We start from the raw sequence: 20,956 nt of genomic DNA, 5'->3' as shown, positions 1-20,956 counted from the left end.
GTGAGTAGGGAAACACGCACGTAGGTCGCGTTCGTCCTCTCTTGGCAATTTCTGATTTATTTAGCCGAATAAATACAACATACGACGTCATACTTCAAAAGGAAAAATATGCAATATTAGGAATAACTGATGTAAGGGATGTGCCTTCAGTAAGTAGAAGAATTTAAAAACAAGCTGCGGGCACCAGCTCCGCGGGGCGGGCTTGCTGCCGGCTGTCCCACCGGCCGGCTGCCTGCCGGTCCCTCAGCAAGTTTCCTTATCCCTCACTGCTCCGGCACCGCCAAGGGGACCACCACCGGTTTGTGCGGCGCCCCCCTCCCTGGGGACGGCTCGGGGGAGGCGCCAGCCTCGCCTCGGCTGGGCTCTGCGGGGAGGCCGCTCCGCCGAGGGCCAGCGTGGCCCAGCCAACCGCCCTTATCGGCGGCGGCCGGCCGGCCCGGAACGCTGCAGCCACCGCGCCCCTGCTACCGCGCACCTCGAGTGCAAACCCCGTCCGGGGAGCGGGGCCACCCCCCCGCCCGCCACTGAGGGCGCCCCAGCCCTGATCGGCGCCCCTGGCTGTTACCCGGCTCCACACGACCTGCGTGAGCCGCCCGCCGGGCCGCCACTCCCCCCCCCCAACACAGGTGAGGCCCGCCCCTCCCCCACACTAGACTGCTCGTCCCACCCCCCAGCCAATGAGAGGCTCTGCCGGCAGCCCCGCGGCGGCAGTTGGCTAGTTGGCCAGCCCGCCAGCCGTTGGGCGCCCCGTAGCCAATCGGCGGCGGGGCTTAAGCCTCGGCCCCTCCTCCTTCCGCGGCCGCTGGGGCTGGGAGTCGCCGCAGACGCCATTTCCTCAGCGCCCCCGCGGCGGCGCGGCTGCATCAGCGCTGACGTGAGGCCGACGTGCGGCTCCGCCCGGCCCAATCCCCCCCACCCCCTGTGACGGGGGCAGCACGTACAGGGCGGCGGGTGAGTGCGGGAGGGGGCGGGGACATGTGTGCGTGCAGCCCGACCCCCTGCGGGCCGGGAGCAGGGGAGCGCAGAGGCCAGCGGCCGGCCGTGGCGGAGGGGAGGGGAGGGGAGGGGAGGAGAGGGCAGGGCAGGGTAGGATAAGGCAGAGGAGGGAAGGGAAAGGAAAAGAAAGGAAAGGAAAGGAAAGGAAGGGAAGGGGGGCGCTGTGCTGCTCGGCTCAGCCCCTGCCGCCAGGAGCGCGCAGGAGGGGGCGGAGGCGCGTCCCCGCCGGCGGCCTGGAGCGCGCCGCGCTCAAGGAGGGCCGCGCAGGGCCCGCCTGCCTCGCTCGCCTGGCAGGGCTCTGTCGGGCGGCCCCGAGACGTCTCCGCAGCCTGGGAAGGGGGGCGTGCGGAGCGCCCTGCTCCGTTACAGCCCAGAGGCCGAGGTGCTCGCCGGGCCCTGGGGGGCTGCGGCTCGGGCCCTTCCTCCGGAGAGAGGCTGGGGAGAGAGACCGGCTCGACTCGCCTGTCGACGGCCCGGCGAGGGAGGGGACGGGGCAGCGTGCCTTCCCGCTGCAGTCAGGGAGCCCCGAGGCGGCAGGTCCCCGGGGCCTCCGGGCTGCTGCCCCGGCTGCCGGCGGGGTGCCCTGGCAGAGGGGAGAGCGCTGGCCGTAGGGGGGTGGGCCGTGGTGCCTGGTGGCGTTTTCCCCTTAGTCCGGCAGGCCTGATCACATCCTTGCCCATAGGGTTTGCCGAGCTGGGACAGGAAAACAGGTGGGAGAGGATCACAGTGGGTGGGCTTCGTGAGTCCTAGGTCTTGCTTAAAGTTTGACAGTACCGTGTCAGTATCTTGCTTAGTGCTGAGTGGAGTCGCATGTTAAAGTGATTCCACAGATACTGATGCTTAAATGATCCTCTTGCCTATTCAGGGACTGGTTGGACTCTTCTAAATGGGGACCATGTGTCCGTTTCACAGCAGACTCGGCACTGTCTTGTCCGGATCCCTGAGGTGGCAAATGCAGAGTGACGGGTAGCATGCTTGTGCTTACAGTAATGGCAGGTTGGGTTTTTAACTTTTTTTTGGGAGGATTTTGTTAAGATATTCTGGGAAGAAAAGGATGAGGAAGAAAACGAGGAAACACATTAGAAACTTAGTATTCTGCTGATACTGAAAACTTAACAGAAAGGTTACACTTTCAGAATCTGGTCTGTTGCACTGGCACTCATTTTACCTGGCTGAATGCTGTGACCATCTTGTCAGTTGGTGTGCTTTACAAAGCAGTGTAGTAAAACAGGTTATAGACTTCATACTTGAAAACCCAATGCTTTTCTGAACCTAGGGCATTCTGAGAGTTTCCACACTCACAGTGGAGTCATCAATAAATGCAAAATAGGTGTTTGTAAATTCACATCCTTGCTTTCTAGTAACTTCCCTGTGAATAAAAGCCTTCAAAGAGATTTGGAGCAAGGGCTGAAACATATTTCTTAGCTTCTTACAGTTTCTTTTGTAATCAGCCACCTTTGTAAACAGTCTCTGATGTATAAAGTATTGTTGAAATAAATAAGTTGTTTTTAAAATGTCTCTGGGTATTTAATTAGATAGTCATACCTTTCTCGTTATGCAAAATACTGTACTAATTTGCTTATGCAGTATAATTTTGCTAACAGCCATTCAATATTTATATTAATATTCAGTGTTGTACTTGTAAAACAAACAGCAGTATTGGGGAGGAGTGAAAGGATTTTTTTGTGCTGTTTATTACACAAGAACACATCTTGATAGGGAATGCTATCCTTAACCTTTTATCTATGGACAAAAATATAAAAGATTCACACCTTTAGCTGTAAATGACATATGGTTTTCTAGGTCACCTGGGCAATGTTTTCCTTTAGCTGATGCTGTCTGTCAGTATTGTCCTGCCAGGGATGCTGCTGTTACCAGCTGAAGAAGCTTTTGATGTGCACTATATGTTAGAAACCGACTGCTCACAGCTTGGACGGGCGCACTCTTTGCTGGGTTAAAAACTGGCTGGCCGGGCCCAAAGGGTTGTGGTGAATGGAGTTAAATCCAGTTGGCAGCCGGTCACAAGTGGTGTTGCCCAGGGCTTGGTACTGGGGCCAGTTAGTTTAATATCCTTATCAATGATCTGGACGAGGGGATCAAGTGCACCCTCAGTAAGTTTGGAGATGACACCAAGCTGGGCAGGAGTGTTGATCTGCTTGAGGATAGGAAGGCTCTGCAGAGGGATCTGGACAGGCTGCATCGATGGGTCGAGGCCAATTGTAGGAGGTTCAAGAAGGCCAAGTGCCGGGTCCTGCACTTGGATCACAACAACCCCATGCAACGCTACAGGCTTGGGGATGAGTAGCTGGAAAGCTGCCTGTCGGAAAAGGACCTGGGGGTATTGATTGACAGCCGGCTGAATATGAGCCAGCAGTGTGCCCAGGTGGCCAAGAAGGCCAACGGCATCCTGTATTGTATCAGAAATAGTGTGGCCAGCAGGAGTAGGGAAGTGATTGAGCCCCTGTACTCGGCCCCTGTACTCGGCGCTGGTGAGGCCGCACCTCGAATCCTGTGTTCAGTTTTGGGCCCCTCACTACAAGAAGGACATTGAGGTGCTGGAGCGTGTCCAGAGAAGGGCAGAGAAGCTGGTGAGGGGTCTGGAGTACAAGTCCTATGAGGAGCGGCTGAGGGAACTGGGGTTGTTCAGTCTGGAGAAGAGGAGGCTGAGGGGAGACCTTATTGCTCTCTGCAACTACCTGCAAGGGGGTTGCAGAGAGGTGGGTGTTGGTCTCTTCTCCCCAGTGACAAGTGACAGGACAAGAGGCATTGGCCTCAAGTTGTGCCAGGGGAGGTTCAGACTGGATATTAGGAAGAAGTTCTTCACTGAAAGGATTGTCGGACACTGGAACAGGCTGCCCAGGGAAGTGGTGGAGTCACCATCCCTGGAGGGATTTAAAAGATGTGTGGGTGAGGCGCTTAGGGACATGGTTTAGTGGTGGACTTGGCAGGGTTAGGTTAATGGTTGGACTTGATGATCTTAAAGGTCTTTTCCAATCTAAACAAATCTATGATTCTATGATATACATCATCTTAATCAGTGTTTACCTTCTACTGACCTACAGTATGTTAGTCTCTGCAACTATAGGAAATGTGCTAATATGTATTGAAGTGTTACTAGCTAGTTAACAGTTAAACCTCCTGCCAGATCCTGAAGATTTCTGTGCTATTTTGTATCTCTGCCTATGTTATGGAAAGCCATTTTTGCCCCTTTTTTATAGGAGGGGAGAGGTATAACTTATTAACTGATTTAAAAATCCAGACTAGTATTTAAAATTACTGTTCAATGATGGTAAGCAACCAAGGTGGAAAGTGTAAGAAATGAATGTATTAGTACTGAATATAAGACTAAAGCTTGTATATAATTAATCATACAATGAAGAAAAACATTATATAATTTTAAAGAGGACCATATACTTCAAAACTGTTTGCTTGGTTTTCTTTTAAAATAGGAAGAAGGTAATGTAAACTTTGAAGTCTGATGTGTACGACTTCTGATACACTTTTTATAAAGAATTTTAAGTGCTTGGCAAAATATTTTTCTTTTTTCTTACTTTGAAACTTAAAAGCAATAAGTAAGTTAGAATTCCCTTGCAGTGTAGACTGATTGAGTGTGATACATGTGGATAGTGTTTATGTTACTAGTTTCTGGATTGGATTGATAACTGTTTTTTACCACAGTCCATATTACTGATGTTTTAGAAAAAAAAAAATAGTTATGATCTTGCTCTGTATTCATGGTAAAACAATATATGAGATAATACAGGAACTGCTGAAGCCAGAAGCACAGGAAGGAATAGCCTTGAGGAGTCCCAGGTACAGCTTAGTGAGAAACCTGGCCTAACATTTCTCATTATTACTTGCTCTGTATTCATGGTAAAACAATATATGAGATAATACAGGAACTACAAAGCCTGTACAACTCAGGTTACAGAAATTTTGAGAGTTTATGAGAGTGCACTAAAGACAGTGATAACCTGGACTGGACTGTGAAATTCAGGACTTTATTAGCATGCATTGTGTTGAGCTGCGCACATGAAGTGACATGGCCCTGTGTGGCTGTACCACTTCTCACCCTGTGGGCTCAAATGACTACAGCTGACCTTCACCTGCAAGTTTGGTAATCCCCTATAGTTTTGTCTACCAAAGATTCATAATCCTGTAACATGTCTGAATTAGGATACTAATGTGCTACATTTTGTCTTTAGTTATCTTTCTCATTGAAGTTTTATGCCAAGATAACAGTGTATCTTTTAAAGTTACTTAAGTCCTTTGTTATTTTTGGTTTGGTTTTATAGGCTATAGTTAGGTCTTTGTATTTCGAGGGCATTTTTAGTCAAGTCTCTGTCTACAAACATACTAGAATAACCAGGTTGTCAAAAAGTGGATTTCAGCTTATCTAGAAAGAGTATTTTGCTGTATTCTAGGGTAACAGTTGCATTTTATGTCAGTCAGGAAAAAAAAAAGCGCTAATTAAAAGCAGTATACAAATTTTCAGATTTTACTCCACTTTGCTAAAGATTTAAAATAGGCAATCGTTTATGTTAAGAGTCAGAATAGATACAATTACAGATGGAAAATCTATTTAAATTTTTGAGTTTTTCATGTGTGTCGTAAGTCTTAATTATATTTGTCATTTCACTGGCATCTATAATACTTGCTGTTGTTTTTCTAATTTAGCATAGATAATCTAAAAAATACAGTCCTTTCTCTGTAATGTATTTTGTAAAATACTAGGACTAACTTTTTATTAGATTTTCTGCTGGGCTGATGCTCTTTTCATAGCCATTTGCTAGTTCAGTTACTGGAGCACAGCAGATGAAAAGACTTCGGGAGAAAAATCCTGATAATCAAAGTAGTAAAAATAAATAATTTTTTTATAGTGTTCTGCAGTCAGTGAGGAATTAAGATAAAATTTAGAAACTAAACCCGATTTTTCACAACATGAAGAATGTCTCTTTCCAGGTAAAATTTCTATGAAGTGCATTCAGTGGGAATAAAAATACTTGTTTTTTTTCCCCAGTAGTAGGTTATCTGTGACAGATGGCTTTGGATGGGAAAATACTTCAGGGCCTGTGTAAAGTGCATTAATTCTGACTATATTCCCATCTTTAGGAAGAGATTGCAATGAATATGTTGCCAGTACCTATGCATTATTTAATCTTTTTGGTGTGTGAGCTGCTCTGAAGCTTATGGAGGCATTCTTACATGAACCAGATAGAGCTTTCATGTTTGAGACTCTATGGATGGTCCTAGTTTACTAAGGAGGAACTTTTTTTTTCCTACTTTTTTATTATTATTGCTATATGGAATACATATATAAAACTGGAATGATTTAATAGATAAACATCTTGTTATGGTAAATTATGGTGGAAAGCTTGGTGAAAACATTCTCTCCAGAGTTGCTCAACTTTGGTGAATTTCAGTAGACCTCTAATTAGATTGTAGCTAGAGAAAAAGGTAATTAGTGGTAACTGACAAGACAGGAATGTAGAAAGATTTTAGGTGTAAAATGTCTCCTTATGAATCTAATCTGAATTGATACTAGCATACAGCATGCTGCTTCTGTTGGCAGACATACTAATGTCAACCCATAAAATCTTGAATTGTGTAGAGCCTGGCTATCACTAGCCGTAGTACTGTTAAGTCTGGTCAGTAGAATACCATTAGAGGAATACAAACTAGAAACATGCTTCTCTGCATCATTTGACTGGATTTCTTTTCATATTTTCATGCCTTCAGTCTAGGCAAAAAGGGTGATTTTTAAAAGAAAATTATTTTTTCTCTTCAAAGATTGTAGAATATTCTGTAAAATAGTGCCGCAAAAGGAGTTGTGTTTACATTTAATTTGATTTAATGTAGTTAACTTTTAACATGTGGGACTAAATTCAGGAGCCTCTGAGTCAGGTGCGTAGCAGACTTTTTTTCCCCGTCTCTTCCATCTCTCAGTGTAAGATCTGAGAGGAAAGCACAGTAGCTATCAGTGAGTTGACATAGTTGAATTTTGAGTTCAGATGGGCTTGCCATCCCCTATTTACAGTAACTGAATATGAGGAAGTGAGATTTGCTGCCTCTTAAATCCCACAACTATATGACGTCTTCCTTTTGCGGCTTCAATTTCTTGTGTAAGTAAGGTGTAGGTGGGAGTGCACCCGCAGGGTGTCCTGCCTGTCTCTGCCTGACCCTATCCTGTGCCTGACCCTATCCTGTCTCTTCTGTTTGTAAACTGACCTGTTGCCATGGCAATGTTTGTGACATCACCTGTTCAATGTCGCACCTTCAGTGCAGGGTTTGGTAGGAGAGAAAGGGAGCCGAAGAGAACCAAGCTCTTGTTTTAAAACACACACCTTCCGTTATGACTAAGTGTGCAAAGAAATATGGAAAAGCAACTGTCAGGTAATTGCATTTTTATATAGCAGATATATTTGGAAGCTTTCTCTATGGAGTTTAAACTCCTATTTTAAATTGAGGGTCAGGGATTTGCTTATTCTTCTATGAAACTTACCCTACTGTTAAACCTGCAAAACGAGAAGAATCGTTGTGGGTCTGGAGCTGCGAGTAATTTACAGACAATTCAAGTGTAGATCCCAGCCGGGGGTCGGTATCTCGGAGGGTTTGAGAGGGCTGTAGCAGCACATGGCTGCTGGTCAACTTGAGCCTTGTCCAGTGGGAGACATGAGGCACAAGGGACCTGCTGCGGGCAGTGCTGGTGAGCTGCTCCAGAGCGCTGCGCTCCCAGCCTGCTGTCGACACCACACGGGACCCCGAGACTCTGTGCCTGTCTTCTCATGTACTGTTGTGCATGACAACCATTTCCAGAACTGCCCCTCCTTGCTGCTTTCCGAAGTACCTGGTTTAGAGCTCCTAGCTATATGAATGAACATTTTAATATGGGGGAACAGAAAGAAAGGAATTCAGTTAATCGGATAGTTTTGAGAGAAATCTGTTTATTTTCTGTTAGTTGTTAGCTGTCTGCTCCAAATACAAAATAGTCTGGAATTGCTGTTTTCTCCCTAGGTGCCTGATATACCTCTCTGTACTGCATTATTTAGATGTGTATATACTTACTTTTAGACAGATGACCATGGAAATGGTTGAATCGCAACAGCATGACAAAGCAGTGGATTCTGTGCCAGAGAGAGATGCTGGTCACCTTCAGAATCAGCCAGGCCGAAGTCAGATTTCTCCGCTATCTGAGGTAAGTTGAAATGCAGAAAGACGAGAAGAACTGTGATACTCAGAACTGCTATGATTTTTAAATTATCAATTTGTTTGGAGTTCTCATGTTCTGTAGGTCTTGTTATTAAATAGGAAAAATATAGCAAGGGTATACTGGAAACTATGCCTGCTGTACTTAACAAAGGGCTAGTATAACATCAGGTCTGTTAAAAGGTAACGCTTTCAGGAGACCAGGCTTTTCAGAATGATCAGTAGGCACTATTTGTTTGGTTTTTTTCCTTCCACTTTTCCAAGATCATTATGTTTGTTATGGAGATGGGAATAGGGTCTTGAAGAGTTGAGGTGGCTGCAAGATCAACCATAGCTAAAACACGTATGTATCTCAAAGATGTATTGTATAACAAAAATGAAAAATGAATAAAAATAACCGTGGTTCTTTCCTAGTTCCAGTTTATGTACAGAACATGTTTCATTTTCTTGCAAGTACATTTTTAATATATGCTTGTTTTGTTTCATCCCTTTGCATCCAATGACAGTGTCTGGAGTTCTGAAAATATACTTTACGTGTTCTATATAGTAGTGGTACCAGGATTCTTCTTTGGTAGTTAATGGATAAAAAAATGACATAATCATAATTCTCAAGCTTTAAAGATATGCACTGAAACATTCAGCACTTGAGAGAAATAGTATTCTTTCCAGTACTAAGTTTTATAGCCTCAGGAAGCTGTATAGACCACTTAGAATGGTCTTCAAAAACCCTTTGTGAAATAAAGGAACTGATTTTAAAGAACATCTTACAGAATTTCTTCATCATCAGAAGTTACTCTGTAAGATTCCTATCTGATCTAAGGGAGGGATGCTCAGTTATTTGATGCCATCTATTTGGAATGTTAGATACTTGATTTATGTTATAGGTATATTTTCAAGACTGAATCCAGCTGCTTTCTGTCAGATCTTCAGACACAAAGTAGACTGCGAAATAGTTATGAATGCTTATTTGTTGGTTTTGTTAACTATGGCATTTGCTGTGGTTTTGATACCTGCAGCATTAGGAATACTGTTTGTTTATTGTCTTTAAGAATGGAGCATGAAACCAAGAATTTTATTTGGTTTGCTCTGTTGATGTCACAGAATCACTAAGGTTGGAAAAGACCTGTAAGATCATCAAGTCCAACCATCAACCCAACACCACCATGCCCATTAAACCATGTCCCACAATGCCTTGTCCACACGTTCCTTGAACACCTCCAGTGATGGGGACTCCACCACTTCCCTGGGCAGCTTATTCTGGTGTCTCACCACTCTTTCAGTCAAGAAGTTTTTCCTAATATCCAGTCTAAACCTCCCCTGGCGCAACTTGAGGCCATTGCCTCTTGTCCTGTCACTCATCACTTGGGAGAAGAGGCCAACATCCACCTCTCTGCAACCTCCTTTCAGGTAACTGTAGAGAGCGATGAGGTCTCCCCTCAGCCTCCTCTTCTCCAGACTGAACAACCCCAGTTCCCTCAGCCGCTCCTCATAGGACTTGTGCTCCCGACCCCTCACCAGCTTCTCTGCCCTTCTCTGGACACACTCCAGCACCTCAATGTCCTTCTTGTAGTGAGGGGCCCAAAACTGAACACAGTATTTGAGGTGCAGCCTCACCAGCGCCGAGTACAGGGGCACGATCACCTCCCTACTCCTGCTGGCCACACTATTTCTGATACAGGCCAGGATGCCGTTGGCCTTCTTGGCCACCTGGGCACACTGCTGGCTCATATTCAGCTGGCTGTCAACCAGCACCCCCAGGTCCTTTTCTGCTGGGCAGCTTTCCAGCCACTCATCCCCAAGCCTGTAGCGTTGCATGGGGTTGTTGTGACCCAAGTGCAGGACCCGGCACTTGGCCTTGTTGAACCGCATACAATTGGCCTTGGCCCATCGATGCAGCCTGTCCAGATCCCTCTGCAGAGCCTTCCTATCCTCAAGCAGATCAACACTCCCGTCCAACTTGGTGTCATTTGCAAACTTGCTGACGGAGCACTCAATCCCCTCATCCAGATCATCGATAAATATATTAAACAAGACTGGCCCCAAAACTGAGCCCTGGGGGACTCTGCTTGTGACCGGCCACCAACTGGATTTAACTCCATTCACGACGACTCTCTGGGCTCGGCCATCCAGCCAGTTTTTTACCCAGCGAAGAGTGCACCTGTCTGAGCCACGATTCGCCAGTTTCTCCAGGAGAATACTATGGGAGACAGTGTTGAAGGCTTTACTGACATCCAGGTAGACAACATCGACAGTCTTTCCCTCATCTACTAATTTGTTCTTTCTTTGATAGTTCAGTTCAAATTTTGTATTTCAAGTTTATAGGATGATTTACGTGTAAAATCTATTGGCTTGTGCAGCAGTCTCTGAAGAAAATACCTGTGAGCTCTGTCACTTGGAATTTTTAATGTTGATCTAGAGACAAAGCTGTCACTGATGCTGTAGGAGGGCTTCTGCTGGGTCCTCAGGGAAAACGCTTTTTATGTTTATCTGCATTTAATGCTTGAGTACTGTGTGTGAAGGTTCCGCCACACTGGGCATGGGCCTTAGGTCTTTCAGTTAAAACTAATAACTCTGAAGAATTGATGGCTCTTGGCCAATTAGCACTAAAATGAAGCACATGCACTTCAGTTTCAAGGCTCAGGATAATAGTCCGGCGTTTAGATCTGGGAGTCCCTCTTTCTGGTCAGATGGCCTAGAGAGCCAGCCTGGACCTGTCGGAGTGGCTCGGCACTCATGGCTGGAGTCGATGTTCCTCTGCTGGGCTGTCTGGAAAAGTGGGGTTGATGCAATTGTGCCACTCTGTGAGAAATAGTGAAGCTGAGAGGCCTCCAGCAGCCAGCCCGTCACCTCAGTCGCCTGGCGGTGCCGCGGGCCTGGCTGGGCCTGGCTGGGCGCTCCTCACTGCCGCCCCCGGGGCCTGCAGGCCGTGCCGCCACCCTCCCTGCCTGGGGCAGTTGGAGTGCACGCCCACGCCCTTGGCGCCTTGAGGCTGAACTGCCACAGCATTTCTGTTGGTAAAACGGGCCCCAACGGAAAGCTTATTGCTGAAGGGCCTTGTCGTGACATTTCTTTGGCTTAAGATGAGGAGGACTTTCTTACCTTATGTTCCTACCTGGCAGGCTCTGAAGGTGAGACGCTTTGTCACGGTGAGGGTTAGAGGCGGACGTTGAGAGCCTAAACCCTGCGTGAGGCAGGGACCTCATGTGGGACATCTCCCGTTGGCTTTTGCTGGTATGGGATGGGAAACTCGAGGTGTTTCTGAGGAATTCCTGGCTGTGCTGCTGGTCCAGAGTCTGTTACTTTGACTGTTGCAGAAGGCCACAGATAGCTCCTTCTCCCTGTTTGGCATCCGGAGGAGTGCGGTTAAGACAACCCCTTAAAGTGACTGAAATGTACCCTGCACCAACATCCAATCATCTCTCCTACTAATTTTCTTGCGAATGTGCAGAAATATGAGAAAAGAATGACTTGGTTCTTACCAAGAGGTAAAATGCCTGGTCACTGAAACTGAGGGCTCTTTTTCAGACATGTCTGTGGGTTTTTTGTTTGTTTTTTTCAGCCAAATATTTGTTCAACCTTGGTTTTGTTCAGTCAGAAGTAAAGCATTTTAATACACTGTCTTTTAATACTCAATTTGTAGTTTTCTGTGTATTACCAAAGAATCATGGAATGGTTGCGGTTGTCAGGGATGTCTTGAGATCATCTAGTCCAACCCCTCTGCATAAGCAGGGTCAGCCAGAGCAGGTTGCCCAGGACTATGTCCAGCTGGCTTGTGAATATCTCCAAGGGTGGAGTCTCCACAACATCTCGGGCACCTATGCCAGTATTTGACTGCCCTCACAGTAAAAAAGGTGGTGTTTTTATGTTCAGATGGAATTAAATGTTTTTTTAAATTTGCTCGGTTTTTTTTGTTTAATTATGACTTTGGCCAGGGAACGACTAGCAAAATGCTGAGGGATACAACTGCATAGGAGGTGGGGTTTTTGTGGATATTTTTGTGCGTTTGTTTTACTTTCCTCTGGAGTTCAGGCTTTTTAAAGAAATACCTACCATTTAGTTTTAAAAAGGCAGACAAGGTAGTTAATAAGATGATAATCTCTAGAGGGCAGACACTGGTTTGCGCTGAAGCATTCTTAATGTCTTCCCTGTTGGGAGGGGAGACCTTAAGAATGCCTGGCTGGAGCACTATGGTGTGATGGGATAACCTGCAATGCTAAGGAGGACCTATTATACATTATTAGTAGAGAAAAAGTAGTGCCTTTTTTTTTTTTCTTCCTAGCTTGTGTAATAGATATTGCTATATACTCCTGCAATTTTTTCGTGATGAAAGGAAAATTACTTTTTCTGCAAAAGCAAAAATTAGTAAATTAGAAACTAGCAAAAATGAGATGCATCTTTCATCCATTGAGGCAAAATTGACAATTTCTGTCTTTAAAGGGTTATTTTTAAAATAAAATTAATTAATGTAGAATAAGATAGCATTTATAGTTGAATTTCTTGCATCCCTCACTTTCAGCCAGTTAATGAATTGACATGATATTGTTTTGGTGATCCCGCCACCAAAAGAATTAGGTAAGACAATATTAATTTGTAAAAATTTTGTTGGTTGTCTTTAGAAGCTGTTGGAAGTGTGTAGAGCACCAGTACAGAAGCTTGGCGCTTTTTCTTCAGGGAAGAACAAAGGTGCAAGGTGGAAAATTTCTCAACCTGGGTTCTGTCTCACATGCACAGATCTTATATTAATACATATAGGGCTGTTCTTAAAAGGAAGTTAATTTGGATTGAAATATTCTGATAATGTTGATAATAGTCAAAGTTGTATCTTGGAACAGTTACATCTGCATTGGTATGGTATTGAAAGAGAAATTAGATGTTCCTTTTGCAGGGTTTCTAGAGGCCATATTGCATTTTGTGTTACCCTGTGCTCAGCTACGCTAAATATAACTATAAAACTGTAAGAGAAATGTACTTAGACCTTTTTTAGATTTGACAGAAATACTTCCGGTTGTGGTTTTTTTCGTGAATCTTACATTCTTGATGGATTCTTCTTTGAATCACTTTTTGTAAACTTTGTCATGTTCTGTCTATCAGTAGAGCTGTCTGCTGTCTTGGTCTGAGACATCTGTTGACCATCTTGGTGCTGGCCCTGAACTAGACATGGGTCAGGATTTACAATGTGGGAACTGCTGTCAGAGAGAGCAGAGAGAGTTTTCCAGAGCCTGGAGTGCATAGCTATTGCAAGCTGGGACTCTTCAGGTTTAGCACTTTAGGGGTATTCTCCTTGTAGGCTCCTGGCATCAAACTTTGTGTTAAATCTTGCTCCCAACAGATTGAGCCCTGTAGAAGTTTGCCAGGCTGTTGTAAATATGACTCTAAAACCAGCCTGCCAAATCAAGTCCAGGACATATAGCAAAGTTGATGTTAAAGCATTATAAACCTGCAGCCTTGTCACCATTTTGTGCTTCCTCAAGGCTATGCTGTCACCAAATGGCTGAAATCAGCCTAACCTTGTCTTCCTTAAAACTATGTGCTTCTTTTTTGGCATTAGCTTTGGAATTGACCAAAACTTCCCTGTTTTCAGCTTTTCCTCATAGAGGCCACTCGGTGCCTGAGTGTGGAGAGTCCTTTGCTCTTTTATTAGGTGAATCCAGGATGGGTTTGCTTTGTCTTTTCCTTTTCCAGAAATACTTTTCACTTTACTTCTGGAGTCCTTGTAGTGTTTAGATTCTACAGCAGGGACAGAAATTAGACTGAGCTGTGCAACTGCGTACTTCATATCAGCAATGTTTAAGGTATGAGGGGTTGAATGTGAAGGTAACCTCTGTAGTACTCTGTAGGGAAAAGTTATCTGACCTTCGGTGACGAGAGTGCGTACATCCACAGTATAACTGTTCAGATGGACAGTGTATGTCGAAGTCGGATAACTGATGAGTAACCTCTTTCTCTGAAAGAATGTGTGCCTCAGTGTGAAGGTAGTTCATGATCTTTTTTGCTGGCTACTTTTCCCTCTTGGAAGAGGGAGCATTTGTATTTCCAAACATATGAAGCATGGGACCATACTGCTATGACGGAATGCAGAGTTTATATTTGTTGAAACTATTAGACTTGACTGTTGCATACCTAAGAGGATACAACCCAAATGGATTATGACAACATCTGAAGTCTCTTTGCCATTTCCAGGGACATAACCCTTACACTGTTTAACCAGGTGTTTAATGTGTTAAGCTTCCCCTCACCCTCTATGTTCCTGAGTTGTTTCTGTGGATTGTTTTCAGTCATTGTGCCAGACAGCCCTTGAAGTAATGATGTTAAAGGTAGCATTGCTCATTGCTGATGTCAGAAAGTAATTTTTTTGCCAAGTCTGTTTCAGTCAGCATTTATGCATGATAGCATCAAAAGGTTCTAGTATTCCGGTTAACACAGGAATATTCAGTTTGAAAACAATGCAAAGGGAAATGTGAATCAAAATTTTTCTAGTAATTTCTAATATTTATAAAAGAGATGCAGAATATGAAGTTGGAAAGATTGTTTTCAGGTTTAGTTATAGAAAAGAAATCTAATACAAAAGAATCACAGACGTTTTAAAGTTCATAGGTTACACACTGTGTAACCTTCGGATATTTGTGGAAACTCAGCAAACAGTGATCAAATCAAATTGAGCTGTTTAAAATAAATACAAACAAACAAACAAATCACTTTTGGTTTGATCCAGTTTTAAAATATTACCATCTCCTCTTCCCTCAACCTTACCCCCCCATTTAATCTCTTACCTGAATTAGTGGAAACAAAACAATTTCTCCTGCGATGTTGTAAATGTTAGTCTAAAAGAGTATTAGCTGAGTGTGATTTTCTTTTTTTCTTGTGTGGTTATACTGAATAAGGAGCTTTTAAATTAATGCAGTGTTTCTTAATCTTGAGTACTGGATTACTTCTTAGTTATACATGCCTGACCCATTGTGTACTAGGAAGAAACTAATAAACTGTTCACCTTGTACTTTTTTGTGTGTGTTGTACTCAGAAAGTTCTTTCTGATGCACAGAGTATTGTATCAGATTGCAGTGCTCTCAAAGATAGCAGTAAATCTAAAGGTTTGGTGAAATTGCCTTTGTAATGTTTTGAAAAGTTAGCATGCTTTGTAAACATTTAGACTGCTCCATGCTCTTTCCTTGAAGCTTGGGTTTAGGATGATGTCAGCTTTGACACAAAATAGATCATACTCTTCAGATCTTTGAGACTTTCTAGATCTCAATCTCAAATATCTATTTCTGCTAAATTTCTTACAATAATATTTGGTTTATAGATTGGGAAAAAGATTTGTACGTTCTATTTACATGTTGCTGTTTAATGCCATTTAAGGAATGATTGTTTCCATTTCAGGGTTAGAAATGCCCTCAATTGTTCTATTTCCTGAAAAGCAGTTCAGTTTCCTATAACAATTGAACACTTACATAGTGAATGTTGACAAGGTCCTGTCTCTGTTTACTAGGAACATTGTTTCTTCAAGAAAATTTGAGCCAACATGGGGTCTTTTTGGTGGTAGTAGTGCATCTTGGTAGTAGTTAAAGTTTTTCTCTTGCCTCAAGAAAGAAATGTTTCCTAGACAGGCAATGGTTTATGGATCAGGAATGAAAGCTTCTTTAATATTTGGAATTAAAAAAACCCTTTAGTGTGAACACAGAAAAACACAAAACTTTCTTCAACTTTTTTTTATATTCAGCATTCATCATGTTTTTCTTCTCACTGTCATCTCTTTTTATCTTTATTGCTCATACCAGATACCTTTTAGGGCTGAAAACAAGGCTAAGAAGGGAATAATAATACCAGAATTTTAGATATGAGTCTAGGTTTATTCTTGTACAAGCAGAATATAGAAATATGGCTTTTCAATGCAGGTTACTTTGAAAAACACAGTATCTCTTTTTATCTTATGATTCATGTTTGTCATTCTCTTTCTTTTCTGAGTTTAGAGATGTTTCATCACACAGAACTTGAGATCAATCATAGTGTTTTCCCTTTGTTTCAGTATTTGTTTCTGTTAATAGTTCAATATTTATATTATTACTGTGAAGTCTATTTCTTAGCCCATAGGTGTTTAACGGTTTCTTAACCCATTTGTCCTCAGTACTGATGGTGGAGAGCCAAGGGCTGGGGAAGGCTGTGTGTGCTCTAAAATGTCATCAGAAAAAGGGATCAGATTATTCCTAAACAGAACACTTTCTTCAGCTGTTCTAGGCTTAAAGAAGATTTAGCTGTTCTTTATTTTTGTTGTTGTATCGAAGCACTGATACACTCCAACTCTGTTTTTCTTGATCTATAAATATATATATAAAGAGAATTTATTAAACTAAATCAATTTACAAATCCATGTATTGCTTTATTTAACAGGGTTTTTTTTCTGTCTGAAAAGTTCTCTTGTCTCTTGAGACATCTTAAGTTCTTGCCTAACGAAGCAAAAACAGAGCAGTTCTGGATTTTTTTAAATTTTTTTTCCTGACTAAGAACGTTCTGCCCTTTATATTTTTGCAGCAACATTACCACTTCAGTGAGTATTGATATTCTTTGCTACGTTTCTTGAGGTTCTTCCTAACCTTCATGCTAGTGACAGCAGATTTAGTGTGTGAAAGTTTAGGGTTGTTTCTAATTGAAAAGAAAACATGAAGCCTCTGGAGAAAAAAAGAAGAAAAAAAAAAAAAGAAAGATTTGCAATTTGTTAGGGGACAGTTTTAAGCTTTCCATACCATTCAGAAAGATACACACCAAACTTTTACTAGTCTCTGTGTGATAATAACACACATCTAAGCTATTTTAGATATGGCATCAAAACCAGTTTGTTGTGGTATCACTTCTAAAAGTATTTGCGGAAGACTTAAGGCACGTTACTTAAACATGACGATTGTAATTTTTGCAGGTTTCTGTAGCTGCATCAAGTGCTGGAAGAGGATCTCCAGCTGTAACTCTAGTGCAGTTGCCTTCTGGTCAAACTGTTCATGTCCAGGGTGTCATTCAAGCCACACAGCCCTCAGTCATTCAGTCACCACACATGCAAGCTGTTCAGGTTAGCTCTTTTATTGTTACATTTTCCTGAATATTTGGTGCCTCTTCCCCCCCCACCCCATCTTCAGTTTATCTTCATTCCTACCAGTGTGCAAGTTTTACTCGTATGGTGCGGGAAACAGCGCAGCGGGGAAGGTGGCAAACTGCCAACCAGCAGCAGCTCTACAAGCATTGTGTAGCAATTCTTTAATGCTTCCTGTTTATCTTTTAAGAAATTGTGTCTTGGAACCCTGAACTTATGCAACAGCAAATTTGTGAAATAACGTGGCCTTACTTTGGTGTATCTTGCAGTTTTTCTGTTTTGTTAAATTCTATGAACATTGTTTCTAATGAGACTATGAACCCATAAATTTGCAAGTATCTAATACTGTATTTTTGGAGAGCATCTGGATGTAATGGAAGTAAACATACTACAGTCAAATGACTTCTTGTTGTTTTTAGCAAGCCTTGTTAGAGCATCTGGTATTGCTTTTTGTGGGTGTGGGTATGTAAAGACCAAAAATAAGGGCAGCCTCAAAATAAACATTTATTTGGCAAATCTTCATGTTTCAAGTTGCTGATGTTAGAAAACAGGGACCGGTGCAAAATGCTTAAGAGTCTTCAGAGCTTTAAAATTGTGAAAAAGACTAGAGAGAAAAAGAACTTGCAGTGTTTTGAAAATTACTTGGCCTCCCATTGGTGTTTTTCTTGTAGCTAGGAATGCCTTTGCTCTAGTTTTCTTAAAATCCGATTGTGAAATGTCAACTGACATTTGCTTTTTGCAAATAGAATTGATATCTCTGGTAAGAGAGGCTATACACTTGTTATGTGTGAACTGTTTTACCTGCAGTCATTGCAACATGTTAAGGAAAAGACATGCATTGTCAGTCTTCTTAAGGAGCCGCCTTTAATGTTTGAGACTTATTAATAGCTTTCAAGTATAATAAATAAAAAGGCATATGTAAGTATGATTTATCTTAGAGATTAGAGAAAAATAATAAAACCTTGGCAAGATACAGAGTATTTTATTTGTAAGCAGTAGGTGTAGATGATGGGACCTGGTAAGGTTTTGAAATTCTAGGTCGCTATTGAAACAGGCACAGTAGACAGCAAGAGACTTGGGTTTGGTCAAACTTGGAGTCAAATCAGAGTATTCAAAATAAAGACTTCTAAAATGGAATTCTTTTTAACTGTAATTTGCTAAAGTGCACTTTAACAGATAAGCATATTACAGTCATTCCCAGTTTCTATCACTTCTTTTCTTCAAGTCAGTAAAGTCAGGACATACGTGCACAAATAGAAGACTTGCTCCAAAGCTCAGAAGGAGGAGTTTCTCTGGAATCTCTTGCCAGCTGCTGCTGTGTCTTCTTAGGGGAGTGGAAGAGACAGGAAAGCTGTATCCAGATTAATACTGCCTAGTTAGTTCCAGGGTTTTGCTTTGGTTTTCTTTGAGCGTGCTAATAGCAAATAAGGTGACTCTACAAGAAGGGCTTGAAGATGCTGTAAAAGACTCCATTACAGAGGTTGTTAAGCCCTTCTGTGATGCTTTTAAGTACTTTATCCTGCTACCTGCCATTTTCTCCAGATCACTTGGCTTTAACTTGATATCCTATCTCTGCCAGACAGTGGGAAACTTGGGAAGTTATATTAGTTTAATTAAAAAAAAAAAAAAAGGTATGTTGAAGGCTGATGTTAAAGCTTGCATGACCTCTCCCTCAAACACCTGCAGCTTTAAACCGGAAGGTGTTCAAAATTTTTTTCTTGTAATGCTGTTACTTTTGGGGATTAAAAAAATGCTTGTCTGTATCATGTTCCTTACTGTTTTGTTAATGTTGTTTTACTTGTAGGAAGGTTTGAAGTTCAGATTGTTATTTGACTTTTCTACTTGCTCCCCCCTGCAATGTGTCAAGTATTGGCAGACTAACGAGCTCCAAGTTAAATTTGTTCGAACGCAGAGCAGTGTGGTAAAGTTGAAGTCTGAGTGATGTCCAGGAAAAAATGACAATGGCTTCCACTGGTTAGCATTGTGAACGTGGTTGCTTGCTATTAGAACAAAATGAAACATTAAATTTATCTCTTTGTCTTGTTGAAAGTCAAGAACTTCTAAAATTTCTTGCAGAAAATGTCCTCTTCCACATTAAAAAGCTTAAATCATCTTGTGATTTCCTTACCTTCTTCCTAAAGTACAACTGTTCCTGACTTCTTCGGCCATCTTCACAAACTAGGGGTGGCTATTGTTAACCATTAGTGGAATGGGGAAGTTTAAAGGCACTAAGGTTTTGTTTTCCTGCTGTTTGTCCTGGGACAAATAGATCAATTGTTTTCCCGTGCAGAATGAGAGTTCTGTTTTGACATAGGATGCCCAAGCTCTCAGCTGTGTAATACTGTCTTAGCTTTGGAGGTTTATGCCAGAGGCTTGAAGGTTGATCCACAAGCATATCACTGTAGGACACTGGAGAGAAATGCCTCTCAGAGAATCTCTTTGCTGGTCAGCATTGGTCCATCCTGGAAAAGGATGAATACAAACTTCTGGAAGCTCTTGTATCTCTGCCAGTCAGCTTTGAAGTCTGGTTTGGAGCTATACAGCTGTAGGCATGCAGAAGAATCTCTCATTATTTCTATGTGGTCTTTTTTTTTAGTTAGGCATGCATAGAGTTTTAATGACGTTTCCTACATATTACTCAGCAAAATGAGGCTACATGAAGTATTTTTACACAGAACTGGAATGTAATAAAATAAAACAAGTGAAGACACAATTTCATTCTGCAATAACCTGTACTTCTTTCAAGGTGTAGTTGTATAGGTTTGAGTTGGGGTGACCCAGGCACATAAATTTCCAGAACCTTCCAGTAGTCATTTTCTGTTGGGGTCATGCAGGTTTTGTTTCTAGCACCAGTACTCAGGCCTGGTAGCTGCATTAGTTCTAGAGCTCTTCTTTATCTTCCCTGAGCTGCAGGGAAGCCTCCCCTGCACCCAGATTGAACACTTGAGCCTTCTAGTCACTTAACTCATGTTTGCTCAGTGTTAGCTTAACACAGCATGTAGTTTGAAATTGCAGTCTGGTTTGCCTTTGTGTGAAAGGGTAGTTTTCCACACTAACTTTACTGCACTGTTTCAGTTTGGAGATCTTATACACCAATAGTTCTGAGTAGTTAAATGAATCAAGAAAATAATGTGTTTTCCTTGTTCAATAATCACTTTCAGTTCTGTGTAATAAGATAGTTGCTGGTAAAAAGTGTGATTCAGCTCCAGGCCTTAATGTCATCTTGGGTAGTTTTAAGAGGAAAAAGAACCTATGAAAATGCTACTAATAAAGGTCTGAGAAAATGAGACATTGTGGACTTGTCAGGGGTTTCTAAAACTAGCACAGTATTGCTAAGCAATGTATTTGTATTTATGAATATGTGTTGGTAAGTGTAATAAATGAGTATATTTAAATAAACTTATTTTCTAAATAGTTTTGGTGTGGTTGTGAAGAGGCTTTCATATTGTATGCAGTTATTTAAGGTGCATTAGTGCAGTATTCTGTATTTTAAATGTTTAATTTCTCTTTGAAAACCAATTAAATTCTGTAATATTTTTATATTTAAAGGAATCTTCTGTCTTCAGTACTTTTTCTAGGTGTCATTAACAAAAAAAGTAACCTGGATTATTTTGATATTCTTTTTCTTTTTTCAAATGGAAGATGTCATCTAAGTAGCTATGTGTTGCTAACCTCATA

At 42.3% G+C, this 20,956-nt stretch overlaps 1 protein-coding gene across 5 annotated transcripts in view; it reads left to right on the top strand.

Annotated features, from left to right (window-relative positions):
- The first annotated feature begins 875 nt into the window (after positions 1-875).
- CREM (cAMP responsive element modulator) overlaps positions 876-20,956 on the top strand; it is a 38,604-nt gene continuing 18,523 nt past the window's right edge. For 3 of the 5 annotated variants that reach the window (XM_059819144.1, XM_059819142.1, XM_059819143.1), the window contains exons 1-3: positions 7,349-7,389; positions 8,068-8,191; positions 17,111-17,257. In XM_059819144.1, coding sequence (XP_059675127.1) covers positions 7,349-7,389; positions 8,068-8,191; positions 17,111-17,257 — 312 coding nt within the window. Of the gene's footprint in view, positions 952-7,348; positions 7,390-8,067; positions 8,192-17,110; positions 17,258-20,956 lie in introns of those variants that run through there. The other 2 variants (XM_059819147.1, XM_059819146.1) reach the window with 2 other exon arrangements.

The sequence above is a fragment of the Gavia stellata genome, chromosome 6 (assembly GCF_030936135.1).
Source record: "Gavia stellata isolate bGavSte3 chromosome 6, bGavSte3.hap2, whole genome shotgun sequence".
Classification (NCBI taxonomy): Eukaryota; Metazoa; Chordata; class Aves; order Gaviiformes; family Gaviidae; genus Gavia; species Gavia stellata.
The sequence above is the reverse complement of the archived record's forward strand: the minus strand, read 5'-3'. Positions and strand labels throughout refer to the sequence as shown.